The sequence below is a fragment of the Vigna unguiculata genome, chromosome 8, assembly GCF_037176805.1.
Source record: "Vigna unguiculata cultivar grain cowpea cultivar isolate G323 ecotype 2 chromosome 8, ASM3717680v1, whole genome shotgun sequence".
NCBI classification, from domain to species: Eukaryota; Viridiplantae; Streptophyta; class Magnoliopsida; order Fabales; family Fabaceae; genus Vigna; species Vigna unguiculata.
This window is the reverse complement of record NC_140799.1, coordinates 4979163-4999101: the sequence shown is the minus strand read 5'-3', so window position 1 is coordinate 4999101 and position 19939 is coordinate 4979163. Positions and strand designations below refer to the sequence as shown.

General features: G+C 33.3%; 2 protein-coding genes across 2 annotated transcripts; both read left to right on the top strand.

Moving 5' to 3' along the window:
- Positions 1 to 7083: 7083 nt before the first annotated feature.
- On the top strand, positions 7084 to 13082 carry MGD1 (monogalactosyl diacylglycerol synthase 1). Its single transcript, XM_028085107.2, has 8 exons — positions 7084 to 7983; positions 8860 to 9032; positions 9714 to 9875; positions 9961 to 10102; positions 11049 to 11273; positions 11820 to 11882; positions 11960 to 12034; positions 12674 to 13082. Exons 1-8 carry the CDS (start codon positions 7486 to 7488, stop codon positions 12908 to 12910), a joined length of 1575 nt encoding a protein of 524 aa, XP_027940908.2. The 5' UTR covers positions 7084 to 7485; the 3' UTR covers positions 12911 to 13082.
- A 2670-nt stretch (positions 13083 to 15752) lies between these two features.
- Positions 15753 to 19611, top strand: LOC114193992 (putative transporter C405.03c). Its single transcript, XM_028084010.2, has 8 exons — positions 15753 to 16005; positions 16642 to 17004; positions 17395 to 17609; positions 17964 to 18034; positions 18142 to 18240; positions 18373 to 18490; positions 18796 to 18931; positions 19358 to 19611. The coding sequence occupies exons 1-8, from the start codon at positions 15925 to 15927 to the stop codon at positions 19445 to 19447; spliced, it is 1173 nt and encodes a 390-aa protein (XP_027939811.2). The 5' UTR covers positions 15753 to 15924; the 3' UTR covers positions 19448 to 19611.
- Positions 19612 to 19939: the final 328 nt, after the last annotated feature.

Sequence of the window (19939 nt, the reverse complement as noted above, 5' to 3'; positions counted from 1 at the left end):
TGGTCTGCAGTCAATCATACCTGTTTCTTGTAATATATCAAGAGCATATTTCCTTTGAGAGATTACAACTCCATCTTTTGACTGAGCTACTTCAATGCCCAAGAAGTATTTGAGGCTTCCGAGATCCTTGGTTTGAAAATGTTTACACAGGTGCTCCTTCAGTTGAGATATTCCAGTAGTATCATTTCCTGTAATAACAATATCATCAACATATACTATTAGGTAGACACATTTCCCAGGAGAGATATGTTTGTAAAAGACTGAGTGATCTGCCTCACTGCGTCTTAACCCAAATTTCTGAACAATGGAGCTGAATTTTCCAAACCAAGCTCGTGGTGATTGTTTGAGGCCATATAAAGATCGATGCAATTTGCATACCATACCAGACTCCCCCTGAGCAACAAACCCAGGAGGTTGCTCCATGTAAACTTCCTCCTCAAGATCACCATGAAGGAAGGCATTTTTGATATCCAATTGATGAAGAGGCCAGTGACGAATTGCTGCCATTGCAAAGAAGAGGCGAATAGTAGTCATCTTGGCCACGGGAGAGAAGGTGTCACAATAGTCAAGGCCATAAACCTGAGTGTACCCTTTTGCAACCAATCGGGCTTTGAGTCGATCAACCTGACCATCAGGGCCAACTTTAATTGCATACACCCATCGACAACCAACAGCCTTCTTACCCAAAGGGAGGGGCACGAGCTCCCAAGTATGATTGCTTTCAAGAGCCTGCATCTCTGCAATCATGGCTTGTCGCCATCCAGGATGATCAAGTGCTTCATTCACATTTTTGGGAATAACAACAGAAGACACTGAGGATAAAAGTGAACAATAGGAAGGCGATAATCGGTGATAGCTAAGAAAATTATAAATGGGATGTGGATTTCGAGAGGAACGAGTACCTTTTCTGAGAGCAATGGGCCAACCTGAATCACCTTCATCAGGAGTCGTGGGATCAAGAGACGAGGGAGAAGAATCTGAAGTAGGGGATTCACCATGTTCTTGAACAACTGGACTATTCGTCGGCGTCCTGTGTTGGAGAGAGTCAATAGTTGGAGATGATGGCTCAGGAGGACTTTGGTCGAGACTTGGAGGGACAGGGACATTGGAAATATTGTACTCAACCACGGGAATAGGAAGGACCTGCTGGATGACATGGACATCTTGAACAGATGGAGAGAAGTAAGGGGTCTGTTCAAAAAATGTAACATTGGCAGACATGTAATATTTCTTGGTTTCAGGAGAGTAACATCGATACCCTTTTTGGAGTCGTGAATAGCCCAAGAAAACACATTTGAGAGAGCGAGCAGAAAGCTTGTCTAACCCGGGAGACATGTCATGAACAAAACATACACAACCAAAAACTCTAGGAGAAGTGTGAAAGAGAGGATTGTCTGGAAACAGAATGGAGAAAGGGACCTTATGATTGAGAGAGGAAGATGGCATCCGATTAATAAGAAAACCTGCAGTTAAGATGGCATCTCCCCAGTGATGGACAGGAACGTTGGCACTAAGCAAAAGGGTACGAGCAGTTTCAACTAAGTGTCGATTTTTTCTTTCTGCTATACCATTTTGTTGTGGCGTATGAGGACAAGTAGACTGGTGCAGGATACCATGGGAACTCAAAACATTAGAAAGAGCAGACGAAAAATACTCTTTGGCATTGTCACTTCGTAAGATTTTAATTACTTGACCAAATTGATTCTTGATTTCATTCAAAAAGGATGTGAAGAGGGATAATAATTCAGAACGATCTTTCATAAGATAAACCCAAGTACATCTCGAATATTCATCAATGAAAGTAACAAAATACCTAAAGCCAAAAGATGAGACACGACTAGGTCCCCAGATATCGGAATGGATGACAGAAAAACTAGAAGTACACTTTGATTGAGATCTTTTAGGAAAGGTAGATCTAACATGTTTTCCTAGTTGACATGACTCACATTCTAAAGTCTGGAGACGACTAAGTTCAGGAAACATTTTCTTTAACTTGGACAGGTGAGGGTGACCAAGCCGATCACGTAACATTTTAGGATTGGGGGCTGCAACACAGGACACACGTGGACGAGATCCAAAATGGTATAATCCGCCCGCTTCATATCCTTCTCCAATCGGTCTCCCCGAGCCACGCTCCTGTATAACAAAAGATTTGTCATCGAAGGTTACAGAGCAATTCAATGTTTTGGTTAACTGACTTAAGGAAATTAAATTGAAAGGACAATTAGGGACAAAAAGGACAGATTTTAGATTTAAGGACGGAGATAAGATGGCTTGACCGACTCCCTTTGAGGATGTTTTAGAACCATTTGCGAGGGTTATAAAATGAGATTTTTCTTGGAATGAAATGGTTGAGAACAAGGAGGTATTACCAGAAATGTGATCAGAAGCACCAGAGTCAATTACCCATGAATTGTGACCTTCCATGGATTGAGAGATGCAAACAGTTGATGTACTTGGAGCTTGAGATGACTGTGCCAAGCTGTTGGATTTGAGGCATAGGTACTCTTGATACTCGTCCTCAGTGAACTTGGAGTCAGTAGTCTCTGCCTGGGAGACATTGGCTGTTTTGGCAGGAAATCCATGTAAAGTGTAGCAGTTTTCTTGGGTATGACCCATCCTTTTACAATACGTACACTGAGGACGCCCACGACCTCCACGTCCACCCCCTCTAGTTCCACGACCTCCTCTTCCTCGGGTGGCAACCATGACAGATGGTTCCATTACAGCAAGAGTTTCTGGAGTTTGAAGAGTTGGAACACGTATCATGCGGGAGATCAAAGTTTCCATGGAAGGAACCTCATGAGAGGTCAAAAGCTGATCTCGGATATGATTAAAGTCTGGGTGTATAGCGCGGAGGATCATTACCATATAGTACTTGTCAAGCTTTTTCTTCATTTCATCTAGAGAGTCGACTTCCAAGAACATTCGAAGTTCTTCCACAGCAGCTTGAGCGTCATTCATGAATGACATCATATCATGGTTAGTCATTTTCATAGATGCCAACTTGTTCGCCGAATCATAGAGGCGTTGAATATCATTTGCATAGATATTCTGAGTTCGCTTCCAAAACGAGTGGCAAGTTTTGAAGGCCCGTAGGGACATCAAAAGTCGTGGTTCCACCGATTGCCACAATAGAGCACATAGTTGGAAATCCGCTTGTTTCCACTGTTCAGCTTTTTCAGACGGTACGTGGCTGCCATCTTTCTCAAGGTGTTCGTGGTGTCCTTGACCGAGAAACCACATCTCGACGGCAGCGGACCAAGATAAGTAATTTTGGCCATTTAGTTTCTCGGACGTAATGCAGGGGCTTCCAGAGAATGAAATAGCACTCCCAGTTCCTCCAGTGGCCATAATAAAGAGAAAGGATCTCGGAAACAGTAAAACAGTGACGAAAACAGTGAAACAGTGACAATTTTCGACTTCGAAAGGGACGATTTCCACAAGAGGTGCTATTGAACTTCACCGGAACAGAGATTTGATGGTCAAAACGGATAGAGGAGGCTCCGGCGACGGCGACGGAGGTGGCGCGACGACGAACTGGCGACGGGAAGGCGGCGCGTGAGCGGCACGCGCCTGCCTGCAGCGAACAGAGAAGACGCGCGTGGAGGCGCGTGGCGACGGCGCTGCCTGCGACACCGGCGGGGTTGGCTGTCGCGCGGAGAGGCGGTTCAGAATTAACAAAACATGAGTACTTAATAAAAAAGTAATTAATAAAATAATATGTTAAAAATTCGTTTTTAATAAAAAATATTAGTATAATATTTATACAAATAATAAATTTAGTCTGAAATTGAGTGAAACATTATAAATATTAGTATTTAATTTTGTAAAAATATTTATACTTAATTATTTTTAATCTTATAAAAAATGGATTACAAAAATATTTTAATTATTAAAAAAAATTGGGACAAAATTGAATCAGATACATATACTTAGGTACTAAATTGAAACAAAAAAACATATATGGGGACTAAATCGAAATCAACACAATTACATATGATAGTGACACTGACACGTGGCATTACAATGTCATGTGGCACTAACAATGCCACGTGTCACACACAGGGACTTGACACGTGGCATTTTTAATTTTTTTTTAAATTTAAAAAAAAAATTAAAATTTTAAAAATTTTAAAATTTTAAAAAAAATCAAAAAAATCATAGATTGACACGTGGCACGTTGACTAACGGCGTTAGTCAACTCTGTCTGAAAGAGACCTAATTGAAGCAATTTTTTCAAAAGTTGGGATGTAATTGACACTTTTTTAAAACCGGGTACCTATTTGACACAGTAGACTTAAACTGGTACTATACGAGTAATTATACCAAAAATCTTATAACCTAATACGCAATGTGGAAAAAAATTGTGTCTGGTAGGTCTTAAGAAATTTACCTTTGTCATATATGAATGAATTGAATTCCTACTAGGTAACTTTGTTGTGATAACAACCTAGTAAAGGTAGCATGACAATTACAAAGTTGAGTTTAGTTCAATGTACAAGTCTAGCAAATATAGAGTCAAATGTTTATGATTATATGACGTGATGCTTTATGACTTGAGAGGTTTAGACACTTCATTTTGTGAATGATATCTCTAGATTTAAATGGATGAGAGGTGAAATTATGTGTCGCATGATTTTATATATATTTCCAAGTGTATGAAATTTTTAGAAGAATTTTAGCTTACTTGTTGCTTGTGTTGTTTTCAACTATAATTATAATATGTTATACTAGAGCGAATGATGTTTTAAGAGAAAAAAAATTTACTATTGAGTTAATGATGGTAAATAAAGAAAAAGAATTTTATATTTTGAAAATCAAATATTAGTAATGAAAGTTTGGTATTAATATATAACTAAGTTTTTTTGGATGTTTCATTTATGTTAACTCTTTATAATTATACATCATATAATTAAATGATTATGATGGTTTAGTAAATATATTTTATATTCTATTATTTTATTCATATAAATAGAATCGTAAATTATTATTTTTCTCCTAAAATTTTATTTTTCTTTAATCTTTCATTCATTTTTCTGTTTTTCAAATAGTTCCATAACCTAAATAATTTATATTCTTTAATAACACCCTACTAACTACTTACTATCATGTTTAACCTCTATTTATAATTAATCTCTATAATCACCTTTTTTAATTCAATTTATTTTTGTAAAAATGCATCTCTTTTTTCTTAGCAATATATAATAGATATGCATTTTTTTATAATAGAGGTATATAATTTTTCTTCAATTTTATTTCTATTGGATTGTTATAACTGATTTCGATTGGCACATAGGTAACGTCACTCTCAACCAATCATAATAATTAAAATTTCATTACATTTGTAATCGGTAAAATAATAGTGCCTTGGTATATTAAGATCTACGAATTTTAGTACAGTAATTTGTAATTTATGTTTTAAAATAATTCGTTTAATATTTTTAATCAAACTGTTAAATAGATTAATACAATTGATTAACATATCCGTTAATAAAGTTTTAAAGGCCTTAATTTTTATTCTAAGTTTTCTAAAATGTCCATAATAATAATTTATGTTTTTAAAATATCTATTTTATTTTTTTTAATTAAGCTTTAATATATTAAAGCATAAAAATATCAAAATATAAACTACTAAAAGAACATTTAATATTTAATCAATTAACTTACGACATATTGACCTTAGAACATGCTCGGGAGGCATTATTTTATTTATTTTTAACTTTTTTTTACCAGGAATTACTTCTTTTAATTATGTTTAAAGATTAACTTGTTTTTCTTAGTTTTTTGAAAGATTTTTTTCGGTTTCTCTCCGTTTTGTTTTATTTAACAACTACATTATTTCAATTGATGAAAGATGTTGTACTTCATCTGAAGTTATCAATAAATAATCCACAATTTCAAAATTAACTAAATATTTTCACTTCTCATAATAAGAAATTTTCCACTTACATGTATAATATAATTAATAGTACCTACTTCATGAGTTTTTTTTTTTACATTATTAATTAATCATAAATGTTATTAATATAATTTTTAACATCGTTATTATAAATTTTAACAAATGTATTATATATAATAACTTACAATTGGATGATAATATAAGTTTACTTCAAACATCCTATGCATAAAATGCTTTTAGAAAGAAAAAAAACTAATACCAAAGAAGCTTTATAAATTAATTTAAAAGAAAAAAAAAACCCATAATAGACCGTATTAATTTAGATAGAAGGTAAGTTTAGTTTTCTAAAAAAATTACTTTAAATATTTTTGTTAAAATTATCTTTGAAGAAATTTGATCCAAAATGTAACAACATATGTTAGCAAGCAAGTACCTATAACCAAAAGGGACGAAAATGAAAGTTCAAAAATCACACGCCATTGGTAGACTAATACTACAAGTTAACAAGCTAAAAAATACTATATCTTGTTTACATTCTTTATTTGACTAAATATTTAAGTTGAATTTTAAAAATTATGTGCTAACGTATAAATTCTTTACATGTATTTAATAAAAAAATTGATAGAGAATTTAGGTATTTTGTTGTTTATTTTTTGAATAAGAGTAAGTGCGTGATATTCACATTTTGGAGTGATGAGTGAGAGAAGGTGTGAACCCATAAGCCATGGTTGAAAGTTTTGGACGGCAATGGCGCGTGATGGGTCTTCCCTGCCACTATTCATGCCTAGTGCATAACAAACACATGCCAATCTCATGTCTCTCAAAACAATGCAATTATCTATTCAAAGAAAGAGTCTCAGAACCACGTGTTCTAGGGTTGGACGGAAGATGTTATTTATTCATAGCGAAAAAAATGAACTCAATTTTATTAATCGAAAAAACTTGACTAAAATATTTTTTAACAACATTAACTGAGAAAAAAAGTTTAGCTGAAATTGATTTAAAAATAGACAATAATTAGATGTAATTTCATTTGTTTTTATTTAATACCGAATTCAGACCAAATTTCTTTGATTTAATAAAAACACATTATTTATCTAGGTACAAAAAGAATTTGGGATAGACTTTCCTTATTTATTTTGAAGCTGTCATCATCTGTTGAAAACTAACTACCTTACCCTTCAACCGACCACCAAGAACACTCTATAAATCCATCTCGTACAATTTTTTGTTGTGCTGAACAGCGTAGTTTTCTTCAAACAAAAACCCAGCTTTGTGCAACCCTGAAACCGTGCCTGCACTACCAAATTCGTTGCGTTCGCTTCAGTCGCACGTGACGTGGCACTCCTCCATTGGCTCGTCACGTGACAAGCACCTTCCCAGTGTCCTCAACCCAATCCACATGACATAACGCACACCACACCATACAACAAAATGACTCTAACAAGACTCCAATAATACTCTCTGCTCTACTTTCTTTACTCGATGCTTCTTCCTCTCTCAAAATTCTCAAACAATTTTGTTGTTAGTGTTAGAAACAATTAGTAACGATTACTACTGATTGGTAACCGTTTGAAGCCAGAATGAACAACGGTGTTAGGCAAGAATCCAGTGTGCTTCTTGATTTGGCGTCCCACGTCAATCGCTTCGCCTTCGATCATTTCCGCACCGACACCGCCGTGCAATCCAGTTTCCTGCGCTTCAATGGCGGGGCGGGAGCCAAACGCGGCGTTTCACTGAGGGTGGGAGCGGCGGGAGTTAGGGTCAGGAATATTTTGAGCGAGTTTAATAGAGCAGTTAGGTTTCACTGCGAGAAGATCCCGATTGGGTTCGCCTCGCTGCGAGTTGCGGAGGGCGACGGTGGTGGTGGTGGTGGTGGCTGTGACGGGGACGGGGATGGGAGTGGGGTTAGAGTGGATGAGTGTGGCGGGGTGGAGAATGAGGGGCTTCGCGGGAATGGCGTGGAGGGTGAGAGGCCCAAGAAAGTTTTGATTTTGATGAGTGACACTGGTGGGGGGCATCGAGCGTCCGCTGAAGCTATCAAGGCTGCTTTCTATGAAGAATTTGGAGATGATTACCAGGTTTGGTTTGTTATACTCTTTTTTAATGCAATGGGAATAGTATGAGATGTTTCTTTATTAAAGAAGTAGGGGGGAAATTGTGATGACTGTTTTGATTAGTTTAACTAAAAATAATCTTCTTGAAAAGCGTAGAAAGTGTTTATGAGTATCAGTGAGCTCATAAGTGATTTGAGGTTGTTTGCACTTATTTAGTAGTTCAGAATTTGAGTGTTGGGGGTATACAGCTCATTAAATACTTGAAAAAGAAGAAAACTTTGTGGCTTATAATAATTCTAACTGGCTCGAGTAAGATTGTGGTGTGTGAAGTATACATGTGGCTTTGCACAAAAAGGAGTTAGCATGAGGTATATGTCATTTTTATAAGCTCCAATAAGTTGTCTAGAAGCACTTCCAAACACCCTCAATTGTAAGTTAATGATGATAGCTTTAGGACTGAGTTGGATATTTTAGCTTTCTAAGGCAATGAGAAGTTATAAAAAGTCCTTATATGATTACCAAACACATATATCAACTTGAAATGGGGGGTTTTAACCAGTGACCTTGTTTTGAGCTCTGGGTATTGAATTGCTTCAAATACTGGTTGAAAGAGACCTTTTTTGCTCACAGCACAGTGATTCTACGTAACTTAAGCAAGACATCCTCCCTTGGAGGATCCCTGTGGTTTCCCCACACAGAAAAAAGAGTTTGAGTTATGTCATTTGAGTGAGCTCAAATAAGTTTTCTAGAAGCTCTTCCAAATACCCTCTAATTTTGAGTTAGTGATGATGACTTTAGGAATGGTTGCTTGTTTAAGGTGATGGGAGGTTAGAGGGAATCACATGAAAGTATGTATTTTTTTTGTCAGGTTGTGTTCTCAGTTTGGGGTTCATGGTACAGGTTTTCGTTACTGATTTGTGGGCTGATCACACACCTTGGCCGTTCAACCAACTTCCCAGGAGCTATAGCTTTTTGGTGAAGCACGGGCCGTTGTGGAAGATGACTTACTATGGAACTGCCCCACGAGTTGTGCACCAGTCTAATTTTGCAGCAACTGGAACTTTCATAGCTCGGTGAGGATTTGGTTGCCTTCATGCTACAGTTCCTACTTTTATTTTTTGACAAATTACTTCGATGAGTAAGAAAGCCGATCATTCATTGGATATATATATATATATATATATATATATATATATATATATATATATATATATATATATATATATATATATATATATATATATATATATAGTTGATAGGTATGCAAAATGATGCATATGTGATAGTCCAGGCTCCATGCATATACTGGTATAGCATTCTCCCTGTCTTTCTAGTTGGAAGTTTTCCTTTGATCATTAAATTTATAAGTTATACAATAGTAGTTTCATTATTTTTGTAGTGGTGGGAATAGATTGTGCTTGTATTGAATCATTTATTTCTGTTTCTATATTTATTTGGGTTAAAGCATAATTTTATATTACTTGATACTTTCAAGAAAAAGATAGTATGGTAATTTGGTAGTATTTCAGGGTGTTTCTAATTTGGTATTCATGTTCTGTAAATGATATTCTGTAAATCTGGATAGATTGACCTCTGCATGTTCGCAATGTTTATTGACTTTTCTGCATCTTTTGTTTCACAATATATTTCCTTGCGCATATACAGTATCACATCTATTAACGTCCTTTATATCTCATTTCAAATACAGTATAACATCACATGTCATAGTTAAACCATTCATTCTCTTTTTACAGTGAGGTTGCTAAAGGTCTTATGAAATATCAGCCAGATATAATAATCAGTGTCCATCCACTGATGCAGCACGTTCCACTTCGAATTTTGAGGTCAAAGGGTCTTTTAGATAAGATTGTTTTTACTACAGTTATCACAGATTTAAGCACATGCCATCCAACGTGGTTAGTTCTATTTTTTTATTGTTTCCCTTTCAAAAAATATCTATCTAGAATTTTATTTTGACGTCCTATTTCTTGTTCTCTTTAGGTTTCATAAGCTCGTAACTAGATGCTATTGTCCTACAACAGATGTTGCGCAAAGGGCATTGAAAGCAGGACTGCAGCAATCCCAAATAAAGATTTTTGGTCTACCTGTCCGGCCTTCCTTTGTTAAGCCTGTCCGGCCAAAGGTGTCATTCTTATAGCCATTACTTAAATTATTAGCAAGTTTACCAACAATTCTGTAATTGTGACACGGAATGATGTGCTATATATACTATTAGCAAATGAATGCCTCTGAATTGTTGAAATTCTGATAGGATAGTAGGAGTAGTAATTTATATTAGGTTTTGAAGTTATTGAATTGAAAGTAGATAATAGCCATTTCCATGTCAACAGTGCTGCACACTTTTGCTAATGATTTCCTGTAAACTGTTTTTCCCTTGATTTTGTTTAAGCGACAGCCAAATGTATAGTATGATACTAAAATTATCAGCTTTGGTGTTCTGTGTGGGTTCTCTGATTCTATTACTACAGGCTGTAGTCAAGTATTATAATTTTTAATTAGTGTACATCATAACAGATATACTTGTAACTAATTGATGCATATATAGGAGTGTATTGTGTATACTTTAATTGTACAACTTGGATCTGAACTGGTTTCACTATTATTCCTTTTTCATCAAACATACAATTCAATTCACTTTATTTTCAAATGATCTAAGGTTTCAGTTAATTGCTTGTTGAAGTGTGGATGTTTTAAATTGGGCTAGTAACAATGATGTATAAGGTTAAGGCTAATTTTTTGGACAGTCTTTTTGTTGGTAAAATTACAGTACCTCCTTGTTACTGTGCTTCTGTTCTAATTCCATTTGCTATCAGAGACTTTATACCTAACTCCCCTACTTTTATGGAAACTACACACAAAGTCTTCCAATAAATAAAAAAGTAATGTGTTAGGTGGAATTTATCAATTAGAAGGGTGTAGGTGTAAAATCTTCTAAGAACTAACCCAACAAAGGTTGAGATAATTAGCCCTGTAAAATAGAAGTCACAAGCAACACTACATCACTGTTATATTTTCTTAAGTGCATCAGGTAGATTGACTTCTTTGACCTTCTCTACTTTATGTTGTAGGATGAACTAAGGAGAGATCTAGGAATGGATGAGGATCTTCCTGCTGTACTATTGATGGGGGGAGGGGAAGGTATGGGTCCCATTGAGGCTACTGCTCGGGCACTTGCAGATTCATTATACGATGAGAGTATTGGGGTCCCTGTAGGTCAGATCCTAGTGATCTGTGGACGGAATAAGAAACTTCTTAACAAACTGAATGCAATTAATTGGAAGGTTCCTGTGCAGGTATTGTTACCCTTAAAATATTTCCAGAACCTTGTTAATATTTTTTTATTCAAACATAAATTCCATATATTTTCTAGTTTTGTTGCACCCTCTCTATCATCGTTGGTATTTCCTCAATACGCTTAAATTTTAATTGTCAGCTGTTCACGGTGATTGACTTTTGCTAGTGTATTGCACAATGAACTAGGTATTTAGCCTTAGAATCAGATTGTTCATATGCAATGTTTTTTAAAACTAGACCGGTGATTGAACTAGTGAAAATATTGATTTTCCATTCATTGGTTCAACCCAATTGAACCATGGTCAAACTGGAAATAATATTGCACCGGAGCCATTGGTTAAGGACAAGCAGTAAAGTGTCTTATACATAGGATCCTGGGTAATATTAGTTTTTCTTTTCACTAGATAACCTAGAAAACTTAAGGTGTGAAACTTCCATATTAAGTTTTTTGTTTGGGGTCGGTGACACTTCAATTTTTTGATGAGCCTAGCAATTATTTATTCAGCATGGTCTACTCGCCCCTGAATTAATTTATTCATATTTAGGTCAAGGGATTTGTTACCAAAATGGAGGAGTGCATGGGTGCTTGTGATTGCATCATTACAAAGGTTTGATCCCTCAATCCTGACTTAAGGTTTTTTTACCTAATTATGGCAGCAGTTGATGGGTTTTTCTCTTTTTGTAGGCGGGTCCAGGGACAATCGCAGAAGCCCAGATCAGAGGCCTCCCTATTATTCTGAATGGTTACATTGCTGGACAGGTATTCTGATTGATTCCTGAAATTTGTGACTTTTGTACAAGAAATCCAACTGATTCAATTGTGTCAGTGGAGTAAATTTGCGACTGGGTTCTAAAACTTAATGTGATATTTTAGATCTAACTAGAGGCTCAGTTGACAATAGTAAAGAGGTGCAAGAAATCTTTCTCACAAGTGTTTGTTTAATTTGTTTTATCCATGCATACTTTTCATATAGGGATTTGTTAAACATGCATCAACTATTTTCTACTAGAAGTAAAACAATCTCCAGAGTGTATTTTACGAAAGGTCATAACTTGTTAAACTTCTCATAAAAGCAAGTGAATGTACTTTAGCAACCCCATTAGGATTAGCCTATGGTACACTTGTTTTTCAAAAGAAGTAATTTAGCAAGCTATACCATGAGTTTATATTAAAAGGTCCAAGACATAACTTGTTAATAAACTCTTAAAATATACAAGTGTATGTTAACAAATCCTTTTTTGATAGCAAGGTTAGAGGGAGTAAACATTAGGATTATGGTACTGCATGTTTGTGTACTTGTGTATATGTTCCATGAAAAAATGTAGAAGCTGGAGATTTTGGCTTGAGTTTACGGGAATCCTCTTCATGGTTGATTAAATGGTGGATTTTTATTTTCAGGAAGCTGGCAATGTCCCCTATGTAGTTGAAAATGGATGTGGAAAGTTCTGTAAATCTCCTAAACAGATAGCAAAAATTGTTGCCGATTGGTTTGGTCCTAAAGCCTACGAACTACAACAAATGTCACAAAATGCATTGAGGCTGGCAAGGCCAGATGCTGTGTTCAAGATTGTTCATGACCTTCACGAGCTTGTTAGACAAAGAAGCTACCTACCACAATATTCTTGTACAGCTTAACTGAACTGAGAGTATTTTTTGCACCTTTTTTTTTTCTGAGAAAAAAATGTATTAGGCAACCATTTTTCTGATCACTACCAGAAATTCGAGTATTTGTCTTCCATCATTATTTTTCAGATGCTCCTTTGAAAATTTGATGTTGATATAGTTTTGAATGTTTCTTGTTTATCAATTTGTTTCCATGTTAGGGATACATTTCTCTTTTGGTAACTTTACTGTGAAAAACTGGAGAAAAACTCTCTTCACAGATCACTCAAGGGTTAAGTTTGAATCTGTATTCAAAGAGTCTCAGCATGTAAAAAAATGATAAATATTTTAGTTTGGGAAAGTCTAATATTCATATCTTTGTAGAATAATAATGTGACAGTTATTAAATGAGTCCATACCTATTTCTGTTTAAACACTTTCTAGACTCAACTGTAACAAAAAAGTAAAAGATAAATTGAAAAACAAGATGATTTTTTTCTCAATTTTTAGGTTTGTTTCAGTAAGATTTAGTTAGTTATGTTAACTATTAAGATACATATTTTTAATCTAGAATTTTGTGATGGAAGGAAATTGCAAGAAATTTGTTTTTATAGTTTGAATTATGTTGTCACTATCATACACATCGATTAATGTATCTAACATTTTTTGGTATCGGTGGGGGTTTTGTTCTGGTGTTTTGCACTTTATTTCAGAGTTGATTGTAAATATAATTAGATTAGTCATTCTAATCCTATTACAAGAGGGCTTTTTTTGAATTAAATTTTTTTCTCCATAAAAGTGTATTTCTTTTTTCATTGCATGAATTTTGTAAGAAGTTGACATTTAGGCGAATATTACAAAGTTAGATTTTGAAGACAATCATAAGTTTTTTCTTTAATAACAGTGTTTTATAAATCCTATATTTTATAATTATGTGTAAAAATAGTTGAGTTGCATAATAAGTACTAGATTTTAGTATAATAAAATAATTATATTAATAGTACAAAGATTTTAGTTCATCCTTGATAAGGTAATTAAATATATATATATATATATATATATATATATATATATATATATATATATATATATATATATATATATATATATTTGTATTCAGTAAGAATATCAATATTTTTTTTAATAAACACAATAACAATATGATAATCATTAAAGACCAAACATATAATTATTAAAATATTTAATTATATTAATTATTAACATAATTTAAGTAAAATTAACATTTTTTGTATTAAGATTATAAATTTGTATTATACTAAACATAAAATATGTTAATATTTATTATACTGAATAATAATTTAATTATAATTATTTATTTAAACTTCAAATTTTTATAATTTTAAAAATTTAATTTTTAATTATATGTAAAATATTAGTTTATAGACTATTCGAGAAATCTCCATAGAGAATACAAGGAGGAGAATGAAACTTAAATAAACTATATAAAATATAAAATATTATTTTTAACATAAAATCTTAAAATTTAATACTTAATGAACTTTTTTTTTTCTTTATACATTATTCGTTTTTAATATTTTTATTCAATAAGACATTTAATTCATATTTCTATTCCTAATAGTCTTCATTATAACAAAAACATTGTTCTCGTACATCTATCTCAACACTCTTCTTATAATTCTTCTTATTATTAAGTTTTTATCATAACACATATTTATCTTGATCAGAATATAAATCATTTACTCTAAAACTCAGATAAATAAGGTATTATGAAAAAGTTCTACTTGTCTCAAACCATAGTTAGGAAGGATCACCTTCTTTAGATAAAGTTGATCCATTGGTACTTAACATTCCTTTACCCATTTTAACATCACAATGATGCACTTCAGAGTAGTGAGGGTATATCATCCACTACAACAAATCTTCCAATATATCACAAGGCTGCACGTCAAGACACACACATGTCAACTATATAACTTTATATAACTTTATTAAAGTAATGTACTTCTTTACAATCAAATTATTAAACTATAATTATATATAAACAATAATAATAAAATTATTCTTTTATATATATTAAAAATTACTGATCAATAATGGTTAAACAATCTTCCTATGCATTAATGAACCAGTTACATTCCACTTGAAATCTCATCAATACATTAAGTATGTTATTAGTGCTATATATATGTTACTTAAATTACAATGACATGAACTGAAAACCAAAAGAAGAAATTGCTAGTGTTATAGTGTTACATACATGTCTAACAGCTACATTTTTTTTTTTCCACTGCGACAAAAGCAATGCATGCTGAGGTAAACAGTTCCAGAAATCACAATTCATCATTATCGATCAATCATATGCAATGCAAACGGTAGCAGAGTAATATGCACTTTCAGGATATATCCTAAAATGGTGTGTAAGTGAATATTCTTTTGGTTCATGTCGTGAGTCATGTCCTCGTGTTGAAACCTTAAAACCTACGCTGCCACGATACTATGAAACTGTAGTTTTGCAATGGCACCTGTTAGAAGACAGCTAAGAACTGAAGTTTTTCAATGGCACCTGTCAGAGGTTTAAGATAACGCTAAGGCAAGTAATTGTAACCTTTAACACGTGACTTTGGTTAGATTTTTTTAGCACTGTCACGTGACCCTTCTAATATGAAAAAAAGATTATTGTGTTCATAATTAATGTTTGTTTAAGGTCTCTGACTGATATCTATTTCACACACAAATTCAGTTTTAAGTTACAATTAGTAGTTAATAAAATTCAGATAAATGTATAACCTGAACATTTGATCATAGAAGTAACATAAAATTCAGATAAATGTGCCACCTTTTAAATATGAAGATTCCAAAAACCAAGTTACTTAATTTGGTGAATTAACATCTAAAATCTTTGTACTAGAATAGTCTTCATATCTTATGTATATCTCCCATTAACTCCAGAGCTTGTCTTTACCATTGCCATAAAACACAATGCTGAATTCCTAGTAAAAGTAGGGTGAATTTCAGCTTGTATATATTCACACATAGAATAAGAGAACTTAAAACAAAGTTCTGTAATGGGTTGGAGGTACCATGCGGGGTTGGGACTTATTGGAGCTTTTGTTTTAATATGGGTTAGTTGTGCAGAAATAACTCAGGTATGAATTATGTTTTTCATGTTTCTAATTTTTTCTTTTCCTTTTTGTATGTTTACCCTCCCTTGTTGACCTGCTATGTTGTTTCGTTAAGCTACTTTTCATTTGTTTTTGGTTGTGTTTTGAAGATGTTATTCTGTTGTGTTTTTTCAGCGTGGAAAACAAAATCTGAATCTATAATAATCTATTGAAACTGCGAGCTGTTCCTTCACACATCTATCTTATTTGTATAATTGTGAAATTGATACAGAAAACAAGGTTGTATAAGCATTGACCTGACTTTCATATAATGAATTAATAAACATTTCTGTTTGTGATTGGATGAAGTATAAGGAACTGTCATTACATGTGTTATTTATTCTTAGAATAACAAGTTGACAAGGCTTTTGGAAAAGGATTAACTTCAAGAGTTTTGATTGAATTCGTCGAAATGGAACAACAAAGCATAGTAAAGAAAAGAAAAAGAGAAATCCATGTGACGAATGAGCTATGGCTATGAACCTCTGAATAGTTTGATTATGCTGTAGTAGTGTTCCTTAAAACTTGATTTTGCTTCACTGTTAACATTGGAATAGTTTGATTATGCAGCAAGACTTTGTTATAGACTTATGATAAGCTTATTTCAACACTTTATTGCAGAGGATTTTTGAAGAGTATAAACAGCCTTTTGCACTCGCATACTTTGGAGTATCTGTGATGGTGATTTATTTTCCCATTTGTGTTTTCAAGAAGTGGATTTTCAGCTTGCTGAACATTTTGTTCAGAAAAATTCATGAGGACTATATATCAGTTAGAACAGATGATGTGATTCTCCAAATACCAGAAACTGATATAAAAAGTAGTTTGATCACCGACAATGACATCAGAGAAATCGAAGAAGGGGTGTCTTTGGTCCAGAAAGAGAAAGATGAAACTCCCTTGCTTGCACAGAGTAATGAAAGTAGCTCATGGAAAATTGCCAAGTGTGGCTTGTACCTCACTCCAATATGGTTTGCACAAGAGGTAACAATGCCTTTCAAATTTTCCCAAAACTTTTGTACAGAGAATGGTGAATACATGTTATAACCATGGACCTATGTGTACATCAGGTGTGCATAATCTTATATATCTGAATTCGTTGGCCACAATCTTATATATTTGAATTGAGAGTATGTTGTTGAGATACTGCGTATAATTGACAGTATACAAATACACTTGACTTGTCTATAAATGTTCCAACATGACATCTTTATAATGTTTCTTAATGCTTTTAACATATTTTCCTCCATGCCTCACTCATCTACCCCACCAAAAGTACAAAGAAAAGATTTTTCTAATATTCATGTATGATGATGAGTTTTTCTGAAGATGTTGCACTCATTATGTTCACTATACTTGATTGATATGATGCAGTATTTTTCAAACATGGCACTTGCAAATACTAGTGTTGCTAGTACAACGGTTCTGAATTCCATGTCAGGTCTCTTTACCCTTTTCTTTGGAGCCTTTCTTGGCCAAGACTCAGTAAATATGACCAAAATGGCAGCTGTTTTGATCAGCATGGCTGGAGTCGCCATGACAACAATTGGAAAAACTTGGATAACAGATGAACATATCATCATCTCTGAGTAAGTTCAAAGTTGCATTTTAAGGTGAAAAACCCTCTTTCATCCAATACTTCAACCCTGCAATCCTTTAGTCCACTTCATTAGAGTGCACAAATGCATAATTCCCCAAGGAAAATCAATTCCACTTTCTGTGAGGAGTTTTAGCCTTTAATTTTGTTAATATGCATAGTGAATAGCAGAATACTGCAACTTCCGTATCTGCATTATGCAGTATCTTTTATTCAGTGATTGAGTAAAGCCTCCATCTTTGTTCATCTTAGCTAACATGTTAAAAGATTCAAGTTGATGTTAAAATGCATGTTTCCCTTTATATTCTTTCAATTTCTGAAATTGGAAACTGTTGTTCTTACCAAGTACTCAAAAGCATACTATCATTGGAGACGTTTTTGGCCTACTCTCAGCAGTATTTTATGGCTTATTCACAGGTATGAATAATCAATTGCAATGGATTCTACCTCATAATGATAATACATGTTTAAGTTCAAATTTTTGACTTAAAGATCATTGTGAATCATTGATCAATTAATTGCAGTGCTTCTCAAGAACTCTGCTGGATCAGGAGACATGGTAGACATGGAAAAGCTTTTTGGCTGCATTGGTATCTACAGTTTTCTTGGATTTTGGTGGCTTGGTATGAATTTCTTTTTTGATAATTTGACACCAAAGGGATTAAAAAGTTCATTATTGATAAATTCTTTATTGAATATGCCTCTTTTTTCTTTTTCAAACGTCTTAACTGATACTCCTTCAACTTTCCATGCAGCATGGCCATTAAGTGCTGTGGGAATTGAACCCTATTTCAAATTTCCAAGTTCAATCTCAACTTGGGAGATTGTTATAGCAAATAGCATTTTCTCAAGCGTGATTTCAGATTTTTTATGGTAAGTTGAACATCATCTTTTCAGAGAAAAATCTTGTTTATCAGCATTTCATTTCATTCAAGATGATCAATGCATTGTGCTGTATATAATGAACATTTGACATATCAAAATGTTAAAATATATCAGAACTGTCACATCGTATATATTCCCTTTATGTCTTTATGGTATATATATATATATATATATATATTTAATACTTACAAGTTACAACTCTTTTATATGATACTTCTGTCACATATTATAATCATATGATTGCAGAATATTAATTGTATTTCATGTAATAACTAGAATGAATATTGAAACAGGGCACTTTCTATAGTTTGGACAACTCCTTTGGTAGCTACATTGGGCATGTCCTTGACAATTCCTATTGCCATGATAGCTGACATGGTTATTCATAGTCGCATGTACTCTGCAGTCTACATTCTTGGATGCATTCAGGTTTCATTTCTCTTTTTCAACATAAATTAGCATTTTGTAATTATCGTTGTTAATCTAAGTGTGATTTTAAGTCTTATGATCATGTCTCATTCGTATCTTATTTTTCTAATAAGAAGAACTTATCACTGATATGTATTGGTGATCAACATTTCATATTTTGATGAGAAAGAATTATGTCTTTCGTTATATCCATATTTGTGTAAAAATATATCAGTCTTTATAAATTAAAAGAAATTAGTGTATATATGCATTGATCATGTTAGTCTTATTCTTTTATCCAATCACAATTCACAGTGTATACAATCTCAGTGTATGTTCTCTCTATAATAAGTTTCTTATTAGTTAATGATGCAAAAACATGTTTTAATTAAAGTTATTGGTGTGTTCTATAGTTAGACATTGATGCTTTGGTTATGTTGGAAACAGGTTTTTGCAGGATTTACACTGGCAAACCTTTCGGACAAGATTTCAAGAAGTGATAAAGAGTTGAGTATATTAAAAAAGGAAGAATCTTAGTACAGTCATGAAGCCTAAACTGTGTGAAATGCTGATTTGACTTTGGTTCGTAAACAATGAAGTTGAATATATAACACAATTCAATGAGATTGAAAAGGAAAATGCTTTAATAAACTATGCTTTGTGAGTTAAGCTTCAAGATTACTAGTTGAGTTTCTCTTCCATATATTTTATTTCTCTGAGAAATTTTATTTAATAGTCGCTCATTTAATTGCATTTCTTTTTCATCCATAAAAAATATTATTTGAGATAATCATTCAGTACAATTTTTAATTCAATTAAGGAGAATAATTTAGTACCATGTATATTCAAGTGATACTTTAATTAAACACTTAAATTTAAATTTGAGATATTATATAAGAGAATGATTTAGTACAAAATGCGAGACTTTTCTTAATTACTAACATAAATAATTGTTAGCAATTGAATTTAATTTTAAAGTTTTAACACATCATGCTAAAATTATTTCCGTATTTCTTATATATCAAAAGG

Coding starts and splice junctions, on each gene's coding strand:
- MGD1 (XM_028085107.2), top strand. CDS start 7,486: ATGAACAACGGTGTTAGGCAAGAATCCAGTGTGCTTCTTGATTTGGCG. Junction 9,876..9,960: donor AGCACATGCCATCCAACGTG/GTTAGTTCTATT, acceptor TGTTCTCTTTAG/GTTTCATAAGCTCGTAACTA. Junction 11,883..11,959: donor GTGATTGCATCATTACAAAG/GTTTGATCCCTC, acceptor CTCTTTTTGTAG/GCGGGTCCAGGGACAATCGC.
- LOC114193992 (XM_028084010.2), top strand. CDS start 15,925: ATGGGTTGGAGGTACCATGCGGGGTTGGGACTTATTGGAGCTTTTGTT. Junction 16,006..16,641: donor GTTGTGCAGAAATAACTCAG/GTATGAATTATG, acceptor ACTTTATTGCAG/AGGATTTTTGAAGAGTATAA. Junction 17,610..17,963: donor GAACATATCATCATCTCTGA/GTAAGTTCAAAG, acceptor GTTCTTACCAAG/TACTCAAAAGCATACTATCA.